A 23959-nucleotide genomic window follows, 5' to 3' on the forward strand; every position below is an offset into this window, starting at 1 on the left:
GTTTTAACTATACCAGGAAAATTTAATAAATTAAGAATATATATAACTAAACCAATAAGTTGTCCAAACTGCCCTTTATCTTGAAGCCAGCAAATGGAACAATGTCGAAAACTTTCCAGCGTTAAGGTCTTGTTCTCGATCGACTTTAGTGTTTTTCTTTTCGAGACAAGATCTTGACTTCACTTGCACCTCTCATCTCCGTATAAATTCAATTTGTGGGATACATATGATAATAAGAAGGGAGGAATAAGGAATTGATGCAGTTGGAATATTGTTTGTTGTCTCAAAGAAAACACTTATTGACAAATAATTAGATCATGAAATAGGACGATGATCAAAAGTAAGGAATGCCATTTTCTAATGGAATAAAGGGTTCACTTCCTATTTGTTCTTCCAATCGAACGAAGACTATAATCATCAAATCCAATTTGTTGCTATACCAGCCACAATACCTTTGAGTTTGGAGTTTCATGATGTGTTTATCGAGTAAAAAAATAAAAACACTTTAGAAACTTGATTAATTTAATTAGATTTGTTTGTAAATAAATAAATAAATAAATATATTGAGTATAATTAGAAATTTACCAACTACATTTAGTAGCACCCTTATATTTTTTTATAATAATATGGAATGTGAACCGAGTTTTTTATTTTATAATTTTTTTGGATTTTTTAGTGAAAAAGAACCGAGCGACTTTCGTTGAACAAAAAAGAAGAAAAAAAGAAAAAGAGGAGTAAAGAGGACCTGGGGAGGTTGAACCGTTTGAAGTAAAAGAATGTAGGCGTTTTAAAAATAAAAACAAATGAAAAAGAAGGAAGCAAAAGCTACCAGTGAAATGTGATCAGTGTGATAAAAAGAAAAAAAGAAAGAAAGAATAAAAAGCTCGTACCAGTATAATTCAATTTCCAAGTTCAATCTCATCATCATCATCTACAGTAGTCCCCGATCGAGCTTTCCTCGCCTTCCATTCCCACTTCAAAATCTCTCCTGGCTTCTCCGAAATCCAAGTAATGCGCGAGGAAAGCCTCTCTCGAATACTTGCAGGTCAGTTCGCTCCAAGATCCATCCACAGCTTCTCTCAAACTTTGATACTCCAAATTTGAATTGAATTCGGAGGATAAGTTTGTGCTTACGATTTAGAGAGTCGGGAGAGTAAGTTTTGTTGCCGATCTGAGCTCAGTTTATTTTTTTTAAATTTTGTTTTTGGGAAAATATGTGTTGATTTCTGCGGTTTGAAATTGATCGTAGTTTATTAGGGAGATAAGTTGGTGATGATTGGGAATGGGAGTTACAAGTAGAGAGTAGGGCGATTACGAGCAGTAGTACAAGTCATCAGGACATTGCCATGGCATCTGCTGGCAGTTCCAGGTCTGTGAATGGCTTCAAGAGTTCTTCGTCGTCTAGTTCAGTCGACTGGCTTGGAAGAGAGATGCTTGAGATGCGATTGAAGGAAAAATCTGATCAGCATAATGATGAGGATAGAGTAAGTAGTGGTCTGGCTCTTTGTCGATTGTTGATAAGACAGTATGACCTGACTGAGATTGACTAGTGTTTACTTTGATTTTTTGCGGAGGAGCGAGGGTTCACGGATTTTTCTGCTTCTTCTGTTGTAGGATAGTGAGCCTGATGTGATTGATGGTGCGGGTGCTGAAACAGGTCATGTGATACGCACGACTGTTGGTGGTCGAGGCGGCCAGGCTAGACAGGTTGGAAGGAAGTCGTTTTGTATGCGATTTTGATCTGGTTATATCGTTGTGACTTGGAAATGATGGTTTCTTGCGTCTTTTTATGATGTGCCTTGTTTCTTTTTTTTTTTTTCTCTTGTTTGAATTGACAGACAGTGAGTTATATTTCTGAACATGTGGTTGGAACTGGCTCGTTTGGGGTTGTCTTCCAGGTCGGTAGACAATTGTTTGCCTCCGTTCAATCTATTTTTCATTTGATCTTCTAATGAATTACGGTGTTTGAAAAGTCTTGAAATTCTGTGAGCAGGCGAAATGTAGAGAAACTGGAGAGATTGTTGCTATCAAGAAGGTTCTCCAAGACAAGCGTTACAAGAACCGCGAGTTACAGATTATGCAAATGTTGGATCATCCAAACATTGTTTCCCTGAAACATTGCTTCTATTCAACTACAGACAAAGAAGAGGTTTACTTGAATCTCGTTCTTGAATTTGTTCCTGAAACTGTGTACCGTATCGCAAGGAACTTTAGCAGGATCAACCAGCGGATGCCTTTAATATATGTTAAACTTTATACCTACCAGGTACAAGATTACTTAATCCAATTATCAACATTTCTATTGTACGAATCTTGCCTCCATAGATGAGCATAATACCTATGGCCGTTAAGTATACTTAGTTCCATGCTCATAAGTTGTATTGTTCCTCTGTTTCATTATTTATTCCTGTTTATAGCCCTACTTCATTTTGGTACAGATCTGTCGAGCACTTGCTTATATACATAATGGCATTGGCATCTGTCACCGTGACATCAAGCCTCAAAACTTACTTGTAAGGTTATTTTGCCATATCGATATTTGCTATTATATGACTCTCTAGCTGTCCTGTCTGATATCAATTCACTATCAGAACGGATAAGTTCAAAAATAACTTTTACATAGGTGGACAAAGTTGGCATCTGATGACCTTCCTTTCCCTATAGTTGTTCTCTCATTGATCTCTTATTGGTCATGCTCAAATTCTGCCTGTTCATATTCAGGTAAACCCACACACACATCAGCTGAAACTTTGTGATTTTGGGAGTGCAAAAGTCTTGGTAAGTCTGTTTATGATGAAGCTTTCTTAATTCGGCCATTTGGGGGAAGAAAAAAAAAACTGTAATGAAAGCTGGGTGACAACTTGATCATGTGTTATCTTTATTAGGTAAAGGGAGAACCAAATGTATCTTATATCTGCTCAAGATACTATCGCGCTCCAGAACTGATATTTGGTGCCACTGAGTACACAAGTGCTATTGATATATGGTCTACAGGTTGTGTGATGGCTGAGTTGCTCCTTGGACAGGTAATTATATTATAACATCTTTTGTCACTTCTTTTTTGTACTTCTTGATATTTAGATTTTAAGCCAACTTCTCCTGCAGCCCTTGTTTCCTGGTGAAAGTGGAGTTGACCAACTGGTTGAGATCATTAAGGTATATATCTTATATCTATATATATGTCTAATGGAGGTCTGCAACGCACGGAAGTGGAATTATTTATGATATATTGCACAGTTTTGATTTAATGAGATCAAACCTTAAGCATTCGAGCTGTTGGTGTCGCTGGGTTTTTGGTCACTAGGGGGTTAAAATTAATACATATGTTTCAGAATTTCAGTATTTTGAACTCCTTAATGCTTCCTTTAGATAGGGTGGGAAATGATTCATTCTTTCACTAAAATCAGTAACTACATTAGGGATTTATTTCTGTTTGTCATTTCCCATCGTTATTTACTCATGCTGAGTATCTATTACAATGTTATATTACTATAATGCTCCTATGGCAAATTGTAGATAGCAATATTGTTTTGATTGCTTTCCGATGTTACGTCACTCTAGTGGGAATGTGGGACTAGTAAATGAATAACTTTCCTGAGTGTTACATTCTGTGAACCAAAAGAGCCCTAACATGTATTGCAATTTTAGAATGCAAAAAGTTCCATCAAATGAGTGCCTAGATTAAAAAATTGATCAATTTTCTACCCAGCATCATAACTATTTTGTCGTGCTGAGGATCATAATTTTATTCGGGGGTTTTCCCCTTTTCTACCCTTTTTGATTAGAAAATTTAGATGCTAAATTCATCGGGAACTATATAATTCAGATTCAAAAAGAAAATCAAATGCATCAGTTATTTTCGTAACTTTTATAAAAACAACTGAAAAAAAAAAGTAAAAAAAATGTTGTGGCATTATTTTGTTTCTTAAGTTATTACAGGAAGGGGTTCTTGTTTAAAAAGAAAATGACGTATTCTTCAATACAAATCCCCGTGTGTTTCTTGCAGGTTTTGGGAACTCCAACGAGGGAGGAGATAAAGTGCATGAATCCAAACTACACTGAATTTAAGTTCCCACAGATAAAACCTCATCCATGGCATAAGGTGTGTCTTTTTGGCTACTATGGTCTCATGTCTCTTTTTATTGCTGAATTTCACACATTTAAATTATGTGGACTATATTGTTAAAGCTGTAACCACTGTCAAAAGAATTCTATTACTAACGGTGATTCACCATGGCATTCATGTCATGATATAGGTATTCCAAAAGCGCTTACCCCCAGAAGCAGTGGATCTTGTTTGTAGGTTTTTCCAGTATTCGCCCAATTTGCGATGCACTGCTGTAAGTAACACTTTCTCTGTTTTGTTTTCATTGGTAGGTAAATAGGTATTAGCATTCAGACTGGTTACTTTAATGTTTTGGTTTTGCAGTTAGAAGCATGCATTCACCCTTTCTTTGATGAATTGAGAGACCCAAATACCCGCCTTCCTAATGGCCGCCCTCTCCCTCCTCTGTTTAATTTCAAAACCCAAGGTGAGTTTAAATTAGCTTTTATTGCAGTAAACATGTCTTTTTGGTACTTGTGATGACTAGAAACTGGTGATTTTTAGTGTATAAACATTGTTTCATGTTTTCGTACTGTTTTGATAGTTAGACATAATTGCTATATTTGGGAGCAGCAGAAAACTAGCCTTGCCCATGTAAACGTCATAATACCGGCACATAAATGATACTCATCTACTTTCTGATCTTTGTATCAGGGCTGATCTCTCGAATTAACTAACCTCATGACTATATCTATGCGAAGTAACAATTTATCTTGAGAAAATATCGTTGTTAAGTTTAGGTATAGTTTGCAAAGTCGATTTTCTTTAATATGTTGGTGCTCGGTGTATGTAATTAGACATCTTTAAGCATTGAGTCACACCAGGCTTCCCTTAGATAATAGGGAGTTCAAATGTATTTGGGATTGGCTGTGTGCAACTTCTATCACAGTGGCAACTTATTATGTCACTAACCGACACATTTTTCCACCTAGTGGATGCTATAAACAGGACAGCTGAAACTAAAACAACAATTTTCCTCTTCAGCTAACACTGCCGTCTTATCCATTAATTATATATATTGCTTGTCTCTTTCCTAATGCACCTCTTATATGATGAACCTTTTTGATAGAGCTTCAAGGAATTGCACCTGATATTGTCAATCGACTTATTCCAGACCATTCCCGTAAGCAGAACTTATTTATGGCATTGCATACCTAGCAACTTATGTGAGTGTATTTACTTGGCTTTACCACCCCACAATTCCCACTCCAATATCATTGAAATGTAATATTCTTCTTCTATATTTGGCTATCTTGGTTGATTGTGAGCCAGTGCTAAGAAAGGAGTTACTCAAACAATTTGGAAAATATGAGGCTTTTAGTTTGCATGCGGATGGAGGTGGGTTTGTATACTTCCTCAATATATGTTCGTTACCATGTGTTTAGTGTGCACGTACTGCGAGATAGTCGAGTAAGATAAGAACTTTGGTATTATTATTGCATTTGTTTTTATTAAAGATCGTATTACAAGTAAAATCACAGCGTAAAGAGACGTTAGTTAAATTGGAAGCCTTTTGAATCTTGATAATGCCAGGTGAAGTTGTCTTTGCATGGTGTCTCTTGAGGGATAATTAAGGTTTTGATTATAATTGAGGATATGAACCCAGATCGATCAACTTCTACTTATCCTACTCAGATCATACGAAACATATGAATGGATTTAAATAAATGAAATCTTATCCTAATCCTAATCCACTTACTATCCTGTATCAATCTTATCTTGGTTGCCAAACATGGCCTACATGTTTATCCGTACGCATGATAGACCATCTTAGCACCATAGTAAACACTAAAACAAATGCAGAGATTGATTACAATGCACGGAATAAGAAAAAAGGCATGTAGGAGTATTACGGATGTTACCATACAAGATTGCAAGAACGAGGTCAATGAGCTGAAGTTGGTTTGCCAAATTCATGTCTAATGAAGTCCTTAAAGGCATCTAAAGCTGTAACTGAACTTGTTGCAAAGCCATGCTCAAACTTAGTGCAAAGCTTCACCGCTCGTTGGTTCATCTCTTCATCACTCATTAGCTTCTGAATTCCTCTTGTTATATCCTCTTGTTTCATCATTTGCAATAAATCTTCGGAAATCAAGTACCCGGCTCTAAGATAACTCGTTACCAATTTAGCGTTTGAGTGTTGGTCTCCTCTAATTGGCCACGCCAAAAATGGAACTCCACGACCGATTGCTTCCACGGTTGAATTCCACCCACAATGCGAAAGGAAACCCCCTGTCAACAGATGACTCAAAATCAAGAGTTGTGGTGCGACTGGTGCCCATCTCTGTACAATCATGCCTCTGTTTCCTACACAAGCTTCAAGCCCACGCGGAAAATAGGCATCTACGGGTCTCGAATCGGGTTGTAGTAGCACCAGATGACCGGACGAGAGGCTCGCATTCGCTCGGACTACCCATATAAACTGCCGGGTTGATGCTTCCAACGCCTCCGCTATGGTTTGGTGGGACCCACCACCGTCCCAAAGGAGATATATATCACCGATCCAATTGGTTTCGTATATAGCCACTCATTCACTTCATCTTCCGTGATGTTCGAATTTTTTATTGATTCGGACTTTGTGGTCGTTAATGAGCATTCCGATTGATTTCCAATATATCTCCGGCACACTCCCCACAAAATTGGTAAAAACATTATAATTATTATTTGAACTAGACATCAATATATCCAAATCTAGTTCGATCCTTGTAGCTATTTCCTGAACTCAGAATGTCAGATAGATATTTTGAGTTATTCTGAAATTTTCCAACCTTTGTACTATCAAGCAAAATATGCAACTTACCAAGTTTATAATTTAATAAATCAATTAAATTATCCTTTTGAATTACCTCATCATGAAGTATTTGCAATTTAGGTAGAAGCCGTTTTCTTTCAAGGACATGATCACCATTGTAATTCTTCTCTTCCAGATTCAGTTTTTCCTTTTCCCATTTCAAGTTTTCACCTTCCAACTTCTCCACTTGTTGATTTAACAAAGTGTTCTTTTCTGAAATTTTCTCCGCAGCTTTTACAACTCTTGCTTGATATTCTAACATCTCATTGTCTTCTTGATCATCTTCATCCTCAATTTCAGAACCTGTATAATCTAGAGAGAAAGAAGATACAAGAGCAAACGTTGTCCCTTTTTGAGAAACTATCATCATCATCACTCCAAGAGGTCTTGTAAGCCTTATTACCTGAATCAGATTTCTTGTTTCCACAATCAGGAACAATATGACCAATGCCACCACAAGTATAACACTTCTTATTACTATTACTACTACTTCCATACCCATACTTCTTTTGTAAGGAATTATCATTACGTTTCTCAAAACGCCTATTATTTCTATTAAAATTCCTCCTACAATTTTGATTGTTTTGATTATTTTTTTTTCAGACTCCTCTAAATTTGAATTAGAGGGTTGTGTAACACTTAACACAATATTTTTAGAATTCTTACATTTTAGTCTTTCGTCCTCATCGAGCTCCATCTCCCAAGCATTGAAATTTCCAATCAACAAGTCCACCAAATAAGTGTTGAGATTATATTGCTCATAAATCATTGTCTTTTTCATCCTGTATGACTTTGGAAGAGACCGTAATATTTTTCTAACAATGTCAGATTCCTGTAAAGGTCTTCCTATGCTTTCACACAAACAAGAAAGATCAGTAAAACGACTGTAAAATTCATCAATAGATTCATCATTTCTCATTTTAAAGCATCAATTTCAGAGTAATATTGTTGTAATGTTTGTTCTTTTACAATATCATTACCTTCATTTAAAACACTTAATTTATCCCAAACCTGTTTTGCCGTAACGCAATTGGGAACTTTTTTTTCTCTCATCTCTGCTCATTGATGCGTAAAAAGCATTCAGAACCTTGTGATTTCCATCACTAGCCTTAATCTCCTTTTCAGTCCACTCATCTTTATCCTTTAATTAAACAGTAGATTTTCATTCAGTAGCTTTTGGATCAACTTCTTTCATTGGAGGTTTTACGTTCAACACTCCTCCATGCATGAAAATCAATATCACATATAAATAATCTCATCTGAAGCATCCATTGAGCGAAATCCATACTTTTAAGCATATGAGGTTGATTCAATACTTGACGTTCCATCTTGAGCTAGATCTACCGGACACCTCCAGCACCTGCTTAGGTCCCAAATGAAAATACAAGATAGAAAAATAACGAGTAATAACATCGGAATATGTAGAAGAATTTTACTTTTCTATTGAATAAACGATATTACAATGATTACACCTTAATCAATAATAATATTGTTCTCAAAAGTAAAATACTTCTTACTAGATAGTCACAATCAAGTATGAAACAATCTCACTAAGATTGTTGCTTCAAGTGTCGATACAACCTCACTAAGATCGTTGTAATCACATGTAGGTCGACTTTATTGAGGTTGTCAATGTTGCCACTAAGGTCTTCAATGAAGTCACTATGATCTCCTACCACTAAGCTCAACTTTGTGGTGAATGTTCTTCTCGTTTGTTTCACCTATACTATATCTGTCTATACACCCTTGAACAAGGGCGGAGCCAATATTTCATAATGGATTGGGCTAGAAAAAAATTTACTATTATTTATGAACTATATATAGAAATTTGAGGTAGCCTAATATTTAAAATTTAAATTTCAACGCTAAAATTAAGCTAGAAAGACAAGTTTTAATAATTTGAGATGAGCTACAGCTCACCGTAGCCCATGTATAGCTACGTCATTTCCCTTGAACAACCAACCTACTGCCTATATATAAACCTGACAGAAAAAATAACTCCTTAACCCTAGTACCAATAGGAATTAAAACCAAACTCCTTCCTAATACAACTTTATATAGAAAAGGAAAAATCCATATAAATATAGAATACATCTTTTAATCTAAAGCCTTTTTCTATAACAATTTATATATACCCAAATAAATATCAATCTACCCATATAATCAAATTGGTGGAATTCTTTTTCTAGTGGAAATCAAACCGTAATAATCATTGCCATCAGTTTTCCTAGTCCAACTAGGAAAGGACATCAATGATGCCCCTTAACTAGTCTCTTCATCACCTCATGGAGGCTAATCCGTGTACCTTCAGTTGCTTAATATACAAAACCGTAATAGCCATTTCTTCGTGCAAGCCAGGTAGTAAATGAGTCTCACCATCTTTGACATCTAGCGGCCTATCCTTCCACGTGGCATACTCCATGGCGACAGAGCAAGCACAAGAACTGAAGAAACTGACTGCCGAAATTTCATATTTGTTGAAAATCTCGAAAGTCCATCTCATCTTCTTGTCAACAATAGTATAAATGGGTCGGACTGATTCCGGATCATGCTTCGAGGTCGAGAGGAGTTACTCGAGCCCGAGCGCTATCTAGCTGTGGTGTTCATGGTGGCAGTGACACGGCTGAGAACTTGGCTCCTGCGGCGGTCTTTCTGATATTTCAATTATTTCGAAAAGTGGGTACTGACAGAGGGATGCAGGTATGCTGGAGGAGAATTTGGAAGAGAAGATCAAGACGGCTTTGAAGTTTCTAGAGGACAAGTGTTTGCAGAGCTCCATTAAAGGGAAGAGATGGCCATGACTGAAAAAAGGAATGACCAGAATATCAACAGCCATGTTTGAAGAGTTTGGTTTGTGACTTTGTGTTGAACTTTCTGGGATATATAGATAGCGTAGTGCAAAAAGAATTGAATGATGAAGAAAAAATGGTTTGGACTATTAGCTACGTAACTGAAAGATTTGCTGACTGACAGTTGTCGACATTGTTACGTCGGAATTTATGGCATGGATAACTCTGATCAACCGATCAAGCTCTCCGATTACTTATAAACCACAGGCACACGACGTTATGGGGTGAAGACTGGGTTGGCCGGCCTTCAATGCTTCGATGCCTAATTCAACAAACATAGACTAGGATATGTGTTAGTGGAGTATAAGAGGCTTAGGAGGCTTCCCTCGATGTGGAGAGGAGAGGCGTATTTATAGAGATAATTAGGGTGTAACCAGTGAATTTACCAAAATGCCCTCGTGGGCTAATAATATCTGCAATGGGCTTTTTGGCCAATCGGACCCTAAAGCGGCGAGCAATTACGATGTTTAGCCCATTAAAGGGCGTAGCGTTAACAAGTCCCCAAATTCCCGGTCAAGAGACTTTCTTGGGTGGGGAATTTATCAAATAAAACATTGGGAGTGTGAGCTCGAACAAGTGCTGGAGCACCAGCGGCTACACTACCAGTCCCCAGTCCCCTAAGTCCCCATACAAGAGAGGGGCAGACGGGGCGTTAGGAAACATGCACAATGATATGAGTATGGCATGTGGGACATATGATGAGGATGCATGATGAGGATGCAAGTGGTGCACAATGAGCATGCACGTGGTGCACGATGAGCATGCACGTGGTGCACGATGAGCATGCACGTGGTGCACGATGAGCATGCACGTGGTGCACGATGAGCATGCACGTGGTGCACGATGAGCATGCATATGATATATAATGAGCGTGCATATGATGCATAATGTATAAGTCTCCCAGTCTCCGTGTGGCAGGGACGGACATGTGGAAAGATGTCACGCCCCGGAGAGACCAAACGAGGAAATAAGTACGGTTCCGAGAGAACCGAAATCAAGACAGGCGAATGTTATAATTCGGAGGAGCATGTGGCAGCGTATACAACATGCCAACATATGGCGATAAGTGATCCGGGGGATCATATGGCGATGCATTCAATATGTGCGGCGTGGTCCGGGGGACCATATGGCGATGTGTGCCATAGATGGCCATGATCCGAGGGATCAGACGGCGATGCTGGCGACATACGGTTCTCTTTAGGTGCTAGAGTGCCTACGTACCCATGTATGAGATCAAACCAGACATAGTTCCTTTGAAGTTAAGCCGGGCCGGTGCAACCGGGGCAAGGCAAGTATGTGTGTAACGCATGTGATCATGTGGCAGGTGAAACATTCAGTCCCCAGTATTCGGGTCATGGCGAAGCGGAGGTACAAGTCCCCCGGTGTCCGGAATTGAAGGAGCCGGGTTGGGGACTGTCTAAGTGCGCGCCCGAATTAGGCCAAGGCGATATGTGGCCGAGGCGGTAGAGAAGGGGTTGGTGCGGCCGGGGCGAGTGCGACCGGTATAGCCGGGGCAAGACACGACCAGGGAGAGGCACGACCGAGCGGGTGCGACAAGGGAAAGACACGATCAGGTTGGTGAGGCCGGGGGACGACATGACCGGGGCGAGTGCGCACGACCAGGGCCGGTGTAGCTGGGGCAAGATACGACCGGGGCCGGTGCAGTCATGGTGAGTGCAGTCGGGGTCGTGTCGGGGAGTGGACCGCTAGGCCCGGAGGCGGCCCAACGGTTGGGGCATCCATGGGTCTGGCGAGCGACCTAGGACCTCAGAACTAGGCTCAAGGGTTAACTAGAATCCTAAGCGTCCATGGTTCTGAAGTGACCTAGGATTTCGAGTTAGGTACTGACTGCGGGTTAGGTACTGACCGCTTGAAACATCCATGGATCTATGGCCCCGGTTGTATGTGTTAGGTACTAACCGCTAGAGCCGGTCGAGGACCCCCGCATCGGACGCATGGGTTAACCAAATGCGAGCGCCTCCTGACCTGGAGTGTGCCTAGCTAGGACTTGGAGAGTGGACTAGGATCTCAATGTTAGACAAGGGTTAACTAACAAGCTCAGTTAGGCACGTGGGTTAACTAACCTCAAGGAGCATCCATGGACCTAGAGAGTGACCTAGGATCCCAATGTTAGGTCCGAAGGCGGCTAGAGCAGTTTGAGCATCTTTGATCTGGCGAATGACCCATGACCCCCGTTGGCGAAAATCGTGGCATTAGAACCATTGGCAAATATGTGGGAGTTAGATCCCGTGGAGAGAGTGACCATCAAAAGTGAGTGAGTCAAGCAAGCATATGTAGAAATATGAGCAAAAGGCGGTTATATAATTTTGCTTGAAATGTTGTTATGTAAAGTAGACATCGGGTGTAGCCTTTTAGGTATAGCCATTTAGATAATGTAATGAAGAGTCAAGTGTAAGGGGACGTGTACCGGAGAGGCATGAAGATGCCGTAGATAATATACATAAAGAATGGAGCGTCGACAAAGCTCGTTGCCCATGTAAGAAAACGTCCCGGTGGCAGTTGTACCTCACCAAGGAAATACATAAGAATCCGGGCAAGATAGCATGCCCATATAAGAAAGCTTCCCAGTGGTAGTCGCATCTCACCAGGGAAATATATAAGTGTTGAGCTAGATATCTGAGAATCAGAAGCCCGGTGAATAAATAATAGATAATCAAATAGTGGTGCCATTAGGGGTGGACATAAAAAACGGAAATTCCGATCCCGTCCCGAAATTCACAGGGACGGGACGGGACAGAGGTCTAAAAACGTTCGTCCCGTCCCGATCTCGTCCCGTTTCATAATAGTGGGATGGGACGTGAGACAAATAATTTCTATCTCGATTCATCCCGTCCCGTCCCACCTTTAATGAAAACTTAAAAATTCTTATATATTTGTATTAAAATGAAACTAATTTATGTTCTTAATAACTCCAAAATTATATCAACTCAAATAATAATGGTAAATTATAATATTTTGAACATAATATGCATTTTTTTGTTAAAATATTCATTATTGAATGTTACTTTGTTAATGAAAAAGTAAAAATATAGGTTTTTATTTAACTTCATAGGTAAGTGGGATTTGTCCCGTCCCGTCCCGTCCCATCCGGGATTAATCCCGAGTGGAATGCATTCTTAAAAACCCTTGTTCCGTCCCGATTCAAAAGAGTGGGACGCGACGTGAGATGAGTCTCGTCGAGTGTTGACTGTTGTTGACCGGCCATTTTTAATACTTTTCAAATATTAGAGAACTCCCGAAAGAGAGGACGGGAATGTGGGTTCCGGGCCGGGGGAGAGTGGCTCCGGAAGTTTGTTCGGGCCGGGAGGAGGAGCTGCCGGTCGAAGTGAGCCGGGTGCTGAGCTCCGGGCGAGTGAGTATCCGGGTTGGAGAGACGCTGGGTCGGGGCAGAGGGCAGACGAGGCGGGGGGAGTGCATTCGGGCGGAGCAGCCGGATGAGATCTCTGGGACTGGCTCCGAGCCGGGGGCGTCGAGCTGGGTAGAGAGACAGGACCGGCCGGGCCCCGGGCTTTTAACCGGGAGAGGGGTCGCGCGGGCGCGTCAAGCCAAGAACACCTTGGCCGGCAGGGAGAAAGAGTCGGATTGAAGAAATCTCAGGGCCGGGAAGAGGGCGGCGCAGCCATCCGGATCACGGGGCCAGTTCGAGGGTCGGTCGGGTGGTGTTTTCGGCCCGGGAGAACGATTTTTGGCCGGGCATGTTTCATAGTTCATTTCCCTCATTCGCCACTTTTCCTTTGTTTTCTAGATCCAAAGGTGTGAGTTTGGGGATGCAACTGACAGACGAGACTGCCCCTGTGAAATTGGTGCCATCGAGGTTGAGATGGGCAAGATTGTCGTTCTCTGTCTATTTTTGTTTTTGTTTTTGTTTTCAATTGGAAGAAACCCAGATTTGTTCTTTCTTAAAGGTTTCCGTGAATCGTAGAGCTCACGGAGAGGAGATCGTGCAAATTGGAGAGTTCAACCCAGGTGAGAACGAATATTGTAGAGCATTGAATAAATGCCGTCAGTAGCTTGACTCGCTGTAAATTCGATGTTGTACAACATTGAATAAACGCCGTGTGAATTAGGCCGGCGCTGAATAGCTGGGAAAGGCTCCGGTCCCACGGAGATTTTGGCCAAGCTAGATTAAACCAAAACACGGTCTCTCTCTGTGTCAATTTTTGCAGGTTCAAAGAACCCAGTAGTTTTTTGCTGGATTTTGGGCGTTGTGAGGAGACAAGAACCTTGATAAGGCTGATTCAAACCGCTGGATGGTGTCGAAGATCACAGATTTGCTGGCTGATTCAAACCGCTAATTGGTGTCGGAGATCCCAGATTTGCTTTTTCTGCTGTTTTGCAAATTGGTAAAGAACCTAGTGGTTTTTTGTTGTAGTTGGGTGTATTGAATAGATGTTGGGGGCGAATTTAAGCCGGTGCGGCACCGCCAAGGTTGGATCAAACCCATATGCAATTGTTTTTTGGAGAGATCTCGTCTTTGCAACTTTTGCAAACCTAGATTAACTCAAAAAACTGATTATAGATCTGAATTTGCCATATATAGAGTGGAAATTCTGGAATCTGGTGGGTGTCCAGGGGAAATCCGGGCATGGCTGTGCCGGCAGCCTGCGCTGTTTTCCGGCGTCGGAGGACGACGCGGAGATCACGGCCGACCTGTCAGAAGCTGGTGAGTCCGATGGTGGCAGTGATGTAGCACGGTGATGCTTGTCAAACAATGGGGACAGAGGGCCCATATCTGTTTCTCTCTCCACAAATTCTCTGCCAAAGCTGAAAACCCAGAAGCCAAATAAATATGGAGAGTGAAACCGAGAAAAATAGTGGAGTTGCTCGTGGAGAGTTATGGGCAACAAAGATAGACCAGGATATGTATTAGTGGAGTATAAGAGGCTTAGCAGGTTTTCCTTATGCCTAAATCAAATCGTACATGCAATTGGTTTTTGGGCCAATCGAACCCTAAAATGTCAAGTAATTACGATGTTTAGTCTGTTAAAAGAACAAACATATTTCACATTCTATAGCAATACCTGTTGAGATTTACTTATTTTTTTCAATAATACCATTCTTCAGTAGAGACATTGATTTTATTTGATTCCAAGAATATCAATTCCAAGGCTGTATATATATTTTGCCAAAAAAAGGTTGTATATATAGAATTTTCCGTCTTTTTTGTGACTTTACGTCACTTATTCATTATTCAACTGTACGTTGCGGTCATAAGTTCAACTATGACACATTATCAAAACCTAGGATTTATCATGAACTTCGTTATGCAACTATAGTTGATTAGCCTTGTTCATGTTCTTCTTCAGTTTTTCTTTTTCCTGATTTTTATTAGAAATCCAGAATCAGAGTCAGATCTTGAGACTAACTGGAAAATTTGAGACACGAGACGCATCCTTCGGGTTGCAAATGAGTAGAAAACGTAAGGAGGGAGAAACAATATATGCATTTGGTCCACATGAATCCTACGTAACAAACGATAACTACGTGCAATACATGTGATAAGATGAGCTCATGACAACATGCAATGAAGCAAGCTAGCTACATCCCTAGCTAGAAGAGAGATCGATTGAATAGAGCAAATTTAGAAGAAAAGGCGTACAAAAGCAAGATTGAAAGGCTTTTTCTTACCATAACCGATAGATTTGGATATGAACAAACACCACCACTTTCCTGAATTCCTCATCCTTTCATGTATATTTCTCATTGAGAGCTATATCTGTTGGGCCATTATTTGGTTGTGAAGATCCAGCTATCTATAGATCGATGGATGCCTGCATGGGTGGTAAGAAGATGATAGCGATTTGTAATGAACGGCTGCGGTTAGCCAATTATACCATCGGCGTGGTGTTCACGATGATCTTAATTAGTGGTAGTATGGTGGCTGGCGTGGGATTTGGGAAGTCAGCAGCAGTGCCGGTTCCGGCAATGTTTGCATTCGGGGACTCGCTCATTGATGTTGGCAACAACAACTTTTTAAGTTCCTTCGCTAAATCCAATTATTTTCCTTATGGCATCGATTTCCGGGGAGGCCCCTCCGGCAGATTCACCAATGGAAGAACTTCCGTTGATATGCTTGGTGCGCGCGCCTCGTGTCTAGCTAGCTATATCCCTGTATAGTCTCATTAGTCTGTATAATCTAGCTAGTTAATTATTTATTACGCATATACCTGCATGCATGTTTTCTTCGATCAATTAATCAATTATTTGCTATGTACTCTGCAGGAAATTTGCTGGATCTTCCTTATGCTCCAGCCTTCGCAGATCCTAATGCAAAAGGGAGCAACATACTCAGGGGAGTCAATTATGCTTCAGCAGCTGCTGGCATACTCGATGAGACAGGTCGACAATACGTAAGTCGATCACGTACAAGCTACTAGCTTAACTGGCTTGTCTAAAATATGAATGTTATTTTTTTTAGTTCCTTAAAATTTATGATGAACGTGCATGCACGTGTGTTAATTCAAGGGAGATCGGTATGCCCTAAGCCAGCAAGTGTTGAATTTCGAGAGCACCTTGAATCAGTTGAGAACAATGATGGGAGGAACTAACCTGACCCAGTACCTGGCTAAGTCGATTGCTATTTTGGTGTTTGGGAGCAATGATTACCTCAACAACTATCTAATGCCCTGCCTCTATTCCTCCAGTTACACTTACACTCCTCCAGCCTTTGCTAACCTCCTCCTTAATCGCTATGCCACAGAGATTCTGGCTTTGCATAGTCTTGGATTGAGGAAGTTTGTGCTGGTAGGAATTGGCCCCTTGGGTTGCATTCCTAACCAAAGAGCATCTGGTAAGGCTCCGCCAGGAAGATGTGTTGACAATGTCAATCAGATCATTGGAAGCTTCAATCAAGGGCTCAGATCGCTCGTTACCCAACTTAACAGCAACCATCCTGGTGCAATCTTTGTGTACGGCAATGCTTATGGTGCTTTTGGTGACATTCTGAATAATCCTGCACCCTATGGTAAGTAAAATATTGAACACTCCGGCCTATTCTGATACACACACACACACACACACACGATTTGAACCATAAATTAGCGTTAGATAAGTAGATATATAGCATGTTATGGTTACAAATTGTTGATTTAAATATGATTGGCATTGGCTTATGCGTGCAGGTTTGAGTGTGATTGATAGGGCTTGCTGTGGAATTGGGAGGAACCAAGGGCAGATAACATGCCTACCATTTGCAGTTCCATGCTCAAATAGAAATCAATATATGTTTTGGGATGCTTTCCACCCAACTGAAGCTGCAAACGCAGTCCTTGCTTGGCGGGCTTTTAATGGGCCAACCTCTTATAGTTACCCTATCAATGTCCAACAACTGTCTCTCATATAATCTGATCGATTTAAAAAAAAAAAAATCTGATCAAGCTAGCATATTAAATTCTATATATATCAAATGCAAGTGAAACAGAACCAAGAATCAAAGAGATTGGGAAATTCTGATATATTCTATGCTCTCTATAACTGGAGTATATATACAAGACACACACCAAGTCCTATTACGAAACTAATTACAACAATATTTACAACACTAATTATAAGATATAACTCGCGACACCACTCCCTCTCAATTAGGTGAATTGATTGCTGATAGTTTTGGTCAGTGTTAGCATTGGAATTGGATTGTCCTCTGTAGCAGTCGATTGGCATGTCTAGCTGCTGGAAACTAAGAGGTAGGGAAAGTAATTTCTTATCTATATTGCCTTGATTCAATTTGGGGTCTTTGATTATTGGAATTGTTCCTATACTATTTTCGTATTCTAATAGACAAGCATCGTCCTTTTGTCATATTGATATTCAGATGGTGCTCATTGAATTCTAACGTCCTTTTGTTGGTAATGATATGAATGTCTGGTAACAGGTTGTATGAACCCTTCTTTGAATGTTTCAGTCTTGGTGTGAATTAGCTCTTAATATCCTTATCGAGGTTCCTTCATGTAATAATTCGCATATTATAAAAGGAGATATCAAATGTATATAATATTATGGAATTGAAGGTCATGAAGTAATTAATTATGTGTAGTGGACGGCTTAGACACATCATGAAATTGAGATTGATTTATAATTATGTGTAGTGTAATGGATGACATTATAATTGGGTGCACCTATTACAAATTAACTAGCTATTGTAATTAAGGAAATGTGTCTATAGTAATATATGAGTATAGATATTATTTCTAATATATATAGAGGATAATGGAGAAAACCCTAAGGGGATAAGGACAGACGATGGAACCTTATCACACTTCATCGACCTTCCTTGAGAGATTTATCAATCGAACTCGTTTATAGAAGGGAATAAAAAGAAGACGGTGGGGAGTGTGCGAAAAATGGTTTTAGTTCTTCAGTCGAGTTCCTCCTCAGCTTCTCTTCCTGTTTCCCTTAACATTCTGACCTGATTTGGTGACTATATAAAAGGATTTCGATGATGATAACACCGATGAATAAATGCAGAAGAAAATAAATCTGGGTTGAGTTGAAATTGATTGAACTAAAGGCTGAAGAATCAGATTAGAATCGAAACTGAAAGAAAGTTGGGATTTCGATGAATGGAGTATGATTCTCACCTGAAACTGATGAATAATCAAAGTTTAACAACTTAGAAGATGAAGAGCAACGGTGGTTGGAAAACCTCAAGTTTCCAGTTCACTAAATTCTTCTCCGATCACCTGCATGGCTTGACATGGAGGTAGGCGACGTTGAGAGAAGCTGATTTGGATCTTTTGGAGTCGCGCCATCGGCGGAGCTGCCTAGAAAAATCGGGTTGACCCGTCTTCCTACCGTCGGGTTTTTGGGTCTGAAAGGGAGAACACGCAGAGCTTCTGTTTTGGTCTTTGACCAAAGTCTGACCATACTCTCTCTTTTAAATAAGGGAATGAACGGTGGGATTAGAAGAGATTGAATAGATCTAAGGGCTAGAATCAAAAGCTGATTTTGAAATTTTAATGAAAAGGAAGAGAAAATAGGAGTATTGAAGTTGATTTAAGTAAACATTTGCGTGCTTTTGTTGAGGTTGAGTCAATTGCTTATAATGTTGTTTATGAGGGCATCTCTATGATTTGCTTTGAGTGTGGTTGCTTTGGCCATCCAAAGATAAGTGCCCTTCTAAGATTGTTATGCCTAGTCCCTCTAATGTTGTTGCTACTCCTAATGTCTCTAGTAAGGATGTTTTAGATTCTGGTATGAATTATGATTCAATGATTGCTGCTGATGATTGTCATGATCTTTCTTCTGTGATTAAAGAAGACATGGGGCCCTGGATGCTCATGAACTAATAAAAAGAAAGCTACTCATTCTGGCAATTTTGGTAAGAATCACTCTAAGGGATCTAGATTCTCTGTCCTGTGAGAAGATGAAGCAACTGTTTATGTTGAAACCAAGACTATTAGCGACAATGATACGAACCTTTCAGTCCCTTCCATTGTCAAGCTCTGGACTAACTTTCAAGAGAAGCAATCAAAATCAGCTGTAACCACTACTAATTATGAGGGTTCTAAGAAAATTGTTTCCCCTATGAAGACTAATCCAATTGTCCAACATTCTGATAAATTGAAATCTATTGATACAAAATTGGGATCTAAGAAAATCTTTGACAGAGCCCCTATGAAGGATGCTTCAAATGTTGGTACTTGTAGTGGCTCTAAAATCTCCCTCAAGTACCAGAAAAGAAACAAAAGCTCCTCCTCCACTAAACAGCAGTATCACATTTCTAAGAAACTTTCTTTTGATAATTGTGAGTTTGCTGGTTTTGGAACAGGAACTGCAGCTCTCTTTGGAAATCAGCTTCCTGAGGAACCTTCCCTTCTTGTTAATGAGTTTGTTCTTATGGATACTTCCATTCAAGGTGATGTTGCCCCTTCAGGTACTAATGCTAAATCTGCCGATTTTGCTGATATGACTTTTGCTAAAAATAGCTTATTAGAAAATACTAATGGCTTGCCTTCCACTGAGTTGGAGGGCATGGCTGATGATTAATTTGGTCTTTTTGACCTCTCCTTCTATGCTTTTTATGATGTTTAAAGCCTTATTCTGGAATGCTCGGGGAGCTGGTAGTGAGAACTTTAAAACCGCAGTTGGAGATCTGATTAAATTGCATTGTGTTGATATTTTGGCCATTTGTGAGCCAAGAGTTCAGTTTTCTAGAGTTAATAAAGCTTTTCAAGGATATGGGTTTGTCTGATAATATTATAGTTGAAGCTAGAGGGTTCTCTGGTGGTCTTTGGCTTCTTTGGGATAGAAACAAGGTTCAGATTGATTACATTGATGATAACTCTCAATCCATTTATGTGAAAATTTCTATTCCTGGTAAACAACCTTGGCTTTTCATTGTTATTTATGCTAGTCCTACTCATAGTGTTAGAGCTGGTTTATGGAGCTACCTTGATCAATTAGTTACCTCTGTCAATCTCCCTTGCACTCTTATGGGGGATTTCAATGAGCTGGTCTCTGCTGATGACAAGAATTTTGGTCCTCTCTCTGGTCGATTTGCTGGCCTTAGAGATTGGGTGAATAGAAATGGTATGATTGATATGGGTTTCCAGGGCTCAAAATACACTTGGAGTAACAACAAGATCAAGGAAAGATTGGATAGAGGTTTTTGTTGCCCTGCTTGGAGAACTTTGTTTGCTAAAGCTTTCATTAGACATTTTCCAAAAACTAGATCTGATCATTGTCTCATTCTCCTTCAGCTTTACTCTAATAATTTTGTGAATAAAAATGATGTTCCTTTCAGATTTCAAGCTATGTGGATGAACCACAATATGTATGCTGATTTTGTTGCTAGTTCATGGAATTCTTCTTCTGGAGATCTGTCTAGAAAAATCTCTTACCTTTATGCTGCTCTTTCTAAATGGAACAAAGATGTTTTTGGGCACCTATTCCACAGGAAAAGACATATCCTTGCCAGGCTTGGGGGGATTCAAAAGGCCTGTGATAGGTTTGAGAACCCTTTCCTCAAACTTGAAGCTGAGTTGATCAAAGAGTATGAAGGCATTTGTGAGCAGGAAAATCTTTATTGGAGGCAAAAATCTAGAGACAAGTGGTTACAAGGAGGTGACAGAAACACTAATTTCTTTCACTTAACTACTTTGGTTAGGAGGAGGAAAAACAAGATTGAGGGTCTTTTTAATGCTCAAGATGTTTGGTTCACTGATTCTACTAACATGAAGAAGATTGTTGTTGACTTTTTCATTAATCTATTCTCTGGTCATTCTACTGAGGACTCAAGATTTCTAATTGATAGGTTGTTCCCTGCTATTGATCAACAACACATAGCAGCTCTCTCTCACCCCATCACTCGTCCTGAAGCCATTGGTGCTCTCAAAGCCCCTGGTCATGATGGTTTCTCAGCTATTTTTTTTTTCCAATATCATTGGAACTTATGCTCTGCTGATATTTTTCATGTTGTGCAAGATGCTTTCAAGAATTGTTCCATTCCTCAAGGCTTAAATCACATTATCATTACCTTAGTTCCTAAAGTGGAGGAACCTCAGCATATGGTAAATTTTAGACCTATCAGCCTCTGCACTACTATTTACAAGGTCATTTCTAAAATTATTGTTGCTAGAATTAGACCTTTGATGATGAATTTAATCAGCCCTAACCAAGTTAGTTATGTGCCTGGTAGAAATATCTCTGATAATATCATGGTTGCTCAAGAACTTCTTTTTAAGTTCAAGAAATCTTTTGGCAAGCAGGGTTTCTTTGCTTGGAAAGTTGACTTATCCAAAGCTTATGATAGGTTGAGTTGGAATTTTATTGAGATGGTGCTTTATGATGCTAAATTTCCTCATTCTTTGGTCAAATTAATTATGCATTGCATAAGCTTTGTCTCCTTCAAGGTCAAAGAGGCATTAGACAAGGTGATCCCTTGTTTCCTTACATATTTGTGCTTTGCATGGAAAAGCTTTCTCATTTGGTCAATACCTTGGTTAATGATGGTTTGTGGAAACCTGTTAGAGCTTCTCAGTCTAGTCCTAAAATTTCTCACCTGTTTTTTGCTGATGACCTCATTCTTTTTGCTGAAGCATCTATTTCTCAAGCTAATGCTCTTAAAAAATGCCTTGATATCTTCTGCGCATTATCCGGTCAAGCTGTCAGTTATGAGAAGTCTCTCATTTACTGCTCCCCCAATACTTGCTCTTCTACTGCTACATGTGTCAGTAGAATATGTGGCTCCCCGTTAACTAATGATTTGGGAAAGTATCTTGGCATGCCTTTGATCTATGAAAGAGTTAATAAACACACTTATGCAGGTATTTATGATAAAGTTCAGAGCAGACTATCAAGCTGGAAAAGTAAAACTTTGAGTATGGCTGGTAGACTTGTTCTCATTCAATCTGTCTCTTCTGCTATCCCTAATTGTGCCATGCAAACTGCTAGATTTCCGGTTAGTTTGTGTGATAAATTGGATAAACTAAATAGAGACTTTCTTTGGGGTGATACTGAAGATAAGAAAAAGATTCATTTGGTTAATTGGGAGACTGTGTGTAAGCCTAAAATTCTTGGTGGTTTGGGAATTAAAAGAACTTATGATATGAATCAGGCTATGCTTGCCAAAGCTAGTTGGAGAATTTGGCAAAAATGATCCTGGGATTTGGAATACCATCTTTAAAGAGAAGTATCTTAAGCATTACTCTATTGTAGATAACAATTACCAGCCCTTTCAGATTTGTTCTAGTACTTGGAGAGGAGTTGTTCATGGTGCTCAGATGCTTAGGCAAGGCCAGAAATGGCGAGTTGGGGATGGTAAAACAATTAATTTCTAGTATGATCCCTTTCTTATTCCTAATGCTTTAATTTCTCATGTCATTCCTAATGCTCATGTTGATCATAATGCCACTGTTTGTGATTTTTGGGATGATTTGGGTTGGAACATTGATCTTCTCTCTGCTGCTCTTCCTGATGACATTGTTAATCTTGTGATCAATACTCCTACTGGTTTTGAGGGGTGTGGGGATGATGTTAAGATATGGTCTGCTACTTCTAATGGTATTTTCTCCGTTAAATCTACTTACAACTCTATTTTTAATTTTGATGAGCCTGCTGACCCTCACTGAAAGGCTTTATGGAGTTTTGATATTCCCCCTAAACAAAAAACTTTTCTTTGGGTGATTTTACATAAGAAGTTGTTGACTAATGAGCAAAGAGTTAGACGTGGTCTTGTTAACTCTTCCACCTGCACCATTTGCAATTCTGATAGTGAATCTTTTATGCATCTTTTTAGAGATTGTTCAAGAGCAAAGGTTGTTTGGAGCTGCATTTCAAAACCTGCTGCTATTTCCAATACCTTTGGTTTAAATTGGCAGGGTTGGATTAGTGCTCAATTGAATTGCAAGTCTCTTACTCATAAAGGAATTAAATGGTGCAACTTCTTTGTTGGTACACATGGTTCCTTTGGAAGTGGAGGAATAAGGCGATTTTTGATCCTAGCTTCCGTTTTCCTTTCAATCCTGGGAAAATCATTATTGATGCTGCTCTTGAATGGAAGACTTCTGCTCTTAAAGCTAAATTTTATCCTGCTTGTGATGTTCACATGTTCTCTTGGATCAGACCCCCTGAGCAGTTCCTTAAACTTAATGTGGATGGTACTAGAAGTGGTCAGTCTGGTAAGATAGGTGCTGGTGGTGTCATTAGGGATCATGATGGGAATTGGGTGTCTGGTTTTCAAATCAATCTGGGGGTTGGTGCCATTATTGAGGCTGAAGCTTGGAGTTTATACTATGGTTTGAAGTTGGCTCATAATCTTCACATCTCTAAGCTTGAGATTGAATCAGATTCTGCCATTCTAATTAACTTGCTCAAGAGATCTGATCTATCTCTCCATCCCCTTGGTTCTCTCATTGCTGGATGTCATCACTTCATTTCTTCCATGGATGAAACTAGGATCAACCACATCTTCAGGGAAAGTAACATGACAGCTGATTCTCTTGCTTAATGTAGCATTGATCATGCTCCTGGCTTATTGATTTTTGAAGACCCTCCTGTTCATACCATTTCTACTTTTATGGATGATTTAGCTAATGTCTCTAGACCTAGAAAAACTGGGATTGTTCTCTAGTTTGCTCTCTTAGTTTGTTCTGTTGGGCCTTTGTGCCCCTGCGTAACCAAAAAAACAAAACAAAACAAACAAAGAGACTAACCATTGGAGCGCTCAATTCTTCTAGCTCTTGCAACAACAGCATG

At 39.8% G+C, this 23959-nt stretch overlaps 2 protein-coding genes and 1 pseudogene across 5 annotated transcripts; 2 read left to right on the forward strand and 1 right to left on the reverse strand.

Annotated features, from left to right (window-relative positions):
• The first annotated feature begins 861 nt into the window (after positions 1 to 861).
• LOC126793270 (shaggy-related protein kinase kappa) lies at positions 862 to 5668 on the forward strand. 4 transcript variants are annotated; one of them, XM_050519736.1, is made up of 14 exons: positions 862 to 1153; positions 1250 to 1484; positions 1615 to 1707; positions 1839 to 1898; positions 1994 to 2266; positions 2439 to 2513; positions 2722 to 2778; positions 2886 to 3026; positions 3106 to 3156; positions 4007 to 4102; positions 4257 to 4340; positions 4430 to 4532; positions 5175 to 5271; positions 5639 to 5668. In XM_050519736.1, exons 2-13 carry the CDS (start codon positions 1347 to 1349, stop codon positions 5261 to 5263), a joined length of 1260 nt encoding a protein of 419 aa, XP_050375693.1. In that variant the 5' UTR covers positions 862 to 1153; positions 1250 to 1346; the 3' UTR covers positions 5264 to 5271; positions 5639 to 5668. The 4 variants fall into 4 exon arrangements, with proteins under 4 accessions (XP_050375693.1, XP_050375692.1, XP_050375690.1 ...); XM_050519735.1 differs by lacking the exon at positions 5639 to 5668 and adding an exon at positions 5378 to 5496; XM_050519733.1 differs by lacking the exon at positions 5639 to 5668 and having other exon boundaries at positions 863 to 1153; positions 5175 to 5496.
• A 322-nt stretch (positions 5669 to 5990) lies between these two features.
• LOC126795662 (uncharacterized) lies at positions 5991 to 9732 on the reverse strand (annotated as a pseudogene).
• Positions 9733 to 15529: 5797 nt separating this feature from the next.
• Positions 15530 to 17108, forward strand: LOC126795664 (GDSL esterase/lipase At1g71250-like). The gene is made up of 4 exons (XM_050522457.1): positions 15530 to 15842; positions 15989 to 16116; positions 16232 to 16730; positions 16888 to 17108. The coding sequence occupies exons 1-4, from the start codon at positions 15530 to 15532 to the stop codon at positions 17106 to 17108; spliced, it is 1161 nt and encodes a 386-aa protein (XP_050378414.1).
• Positions 17109 to 23959: the final 6851 nt, after the last annotated feature.

The sequence above is a fragment of the Argentina anserina genome, chromosome 5, assembly GCF_933775445.1.
Source record: "Argentina anserina chromosome 5, drPotAnse1.1, whole genome shotgun sequence".
NCBI lineage: Eukaryota > Viridiplantae > Streptophyta > Magnoliopsida > Rosales > Rosaceae > Argentina > Argentina anserina.

What these genes read in the sequence shown, in the direction of transcription:
- LOC126793270 (XM_050519736.1), top strand. Translation starts at nt 1,347, where the DNA reads ATGGCATCTGCTGGCAGTTCCAGGTCTGTGAATGGCTTCAAGAGTTCT. An exon ending in AGCATAATGATGAGGATAGA is followed by an intron (nt 1,485 to 1,614) that starts GTAAGTAGTGGT and finishes CTTCTGTTGTAG; the next exon opens with GATAGTGAGCCTGATGTGAT. An exon ending in AACTGGTTGAGATCATTAAG is followed by an intron (nt 3,157 to 4,006) that starts GTATATATCTTA and finishes TGTTTCTTGCAG; the next exon opens with GTTTTGGGAACTCCAACGAG.
- LOC126795664 (XM_050522457.1), top strand. Translation starts at nt 15,530, where the DNA reads ATGGATGCCTGCATGGGTGGTAAGAAGATGATAGCGATTTGTAATGAA. An exon ending in ATGAGACAGGTCGACAATAC is followed by an intron (nt 16,117 to 16,231) that starts GTAAGTCGATCA and finishes TGTTAATTCAAG; the next exon opens with GGAGATCGGTATGCCCTAAG. An exon ending in GAATAATCCTGCACCCTATG is followed by an intron (nt 16,731 to 16,887) that starts GTAAGTAAAATA and finishes TTATGCGTGCAG; the next exon opens with GTTTGAGTGTGATTGATAGG.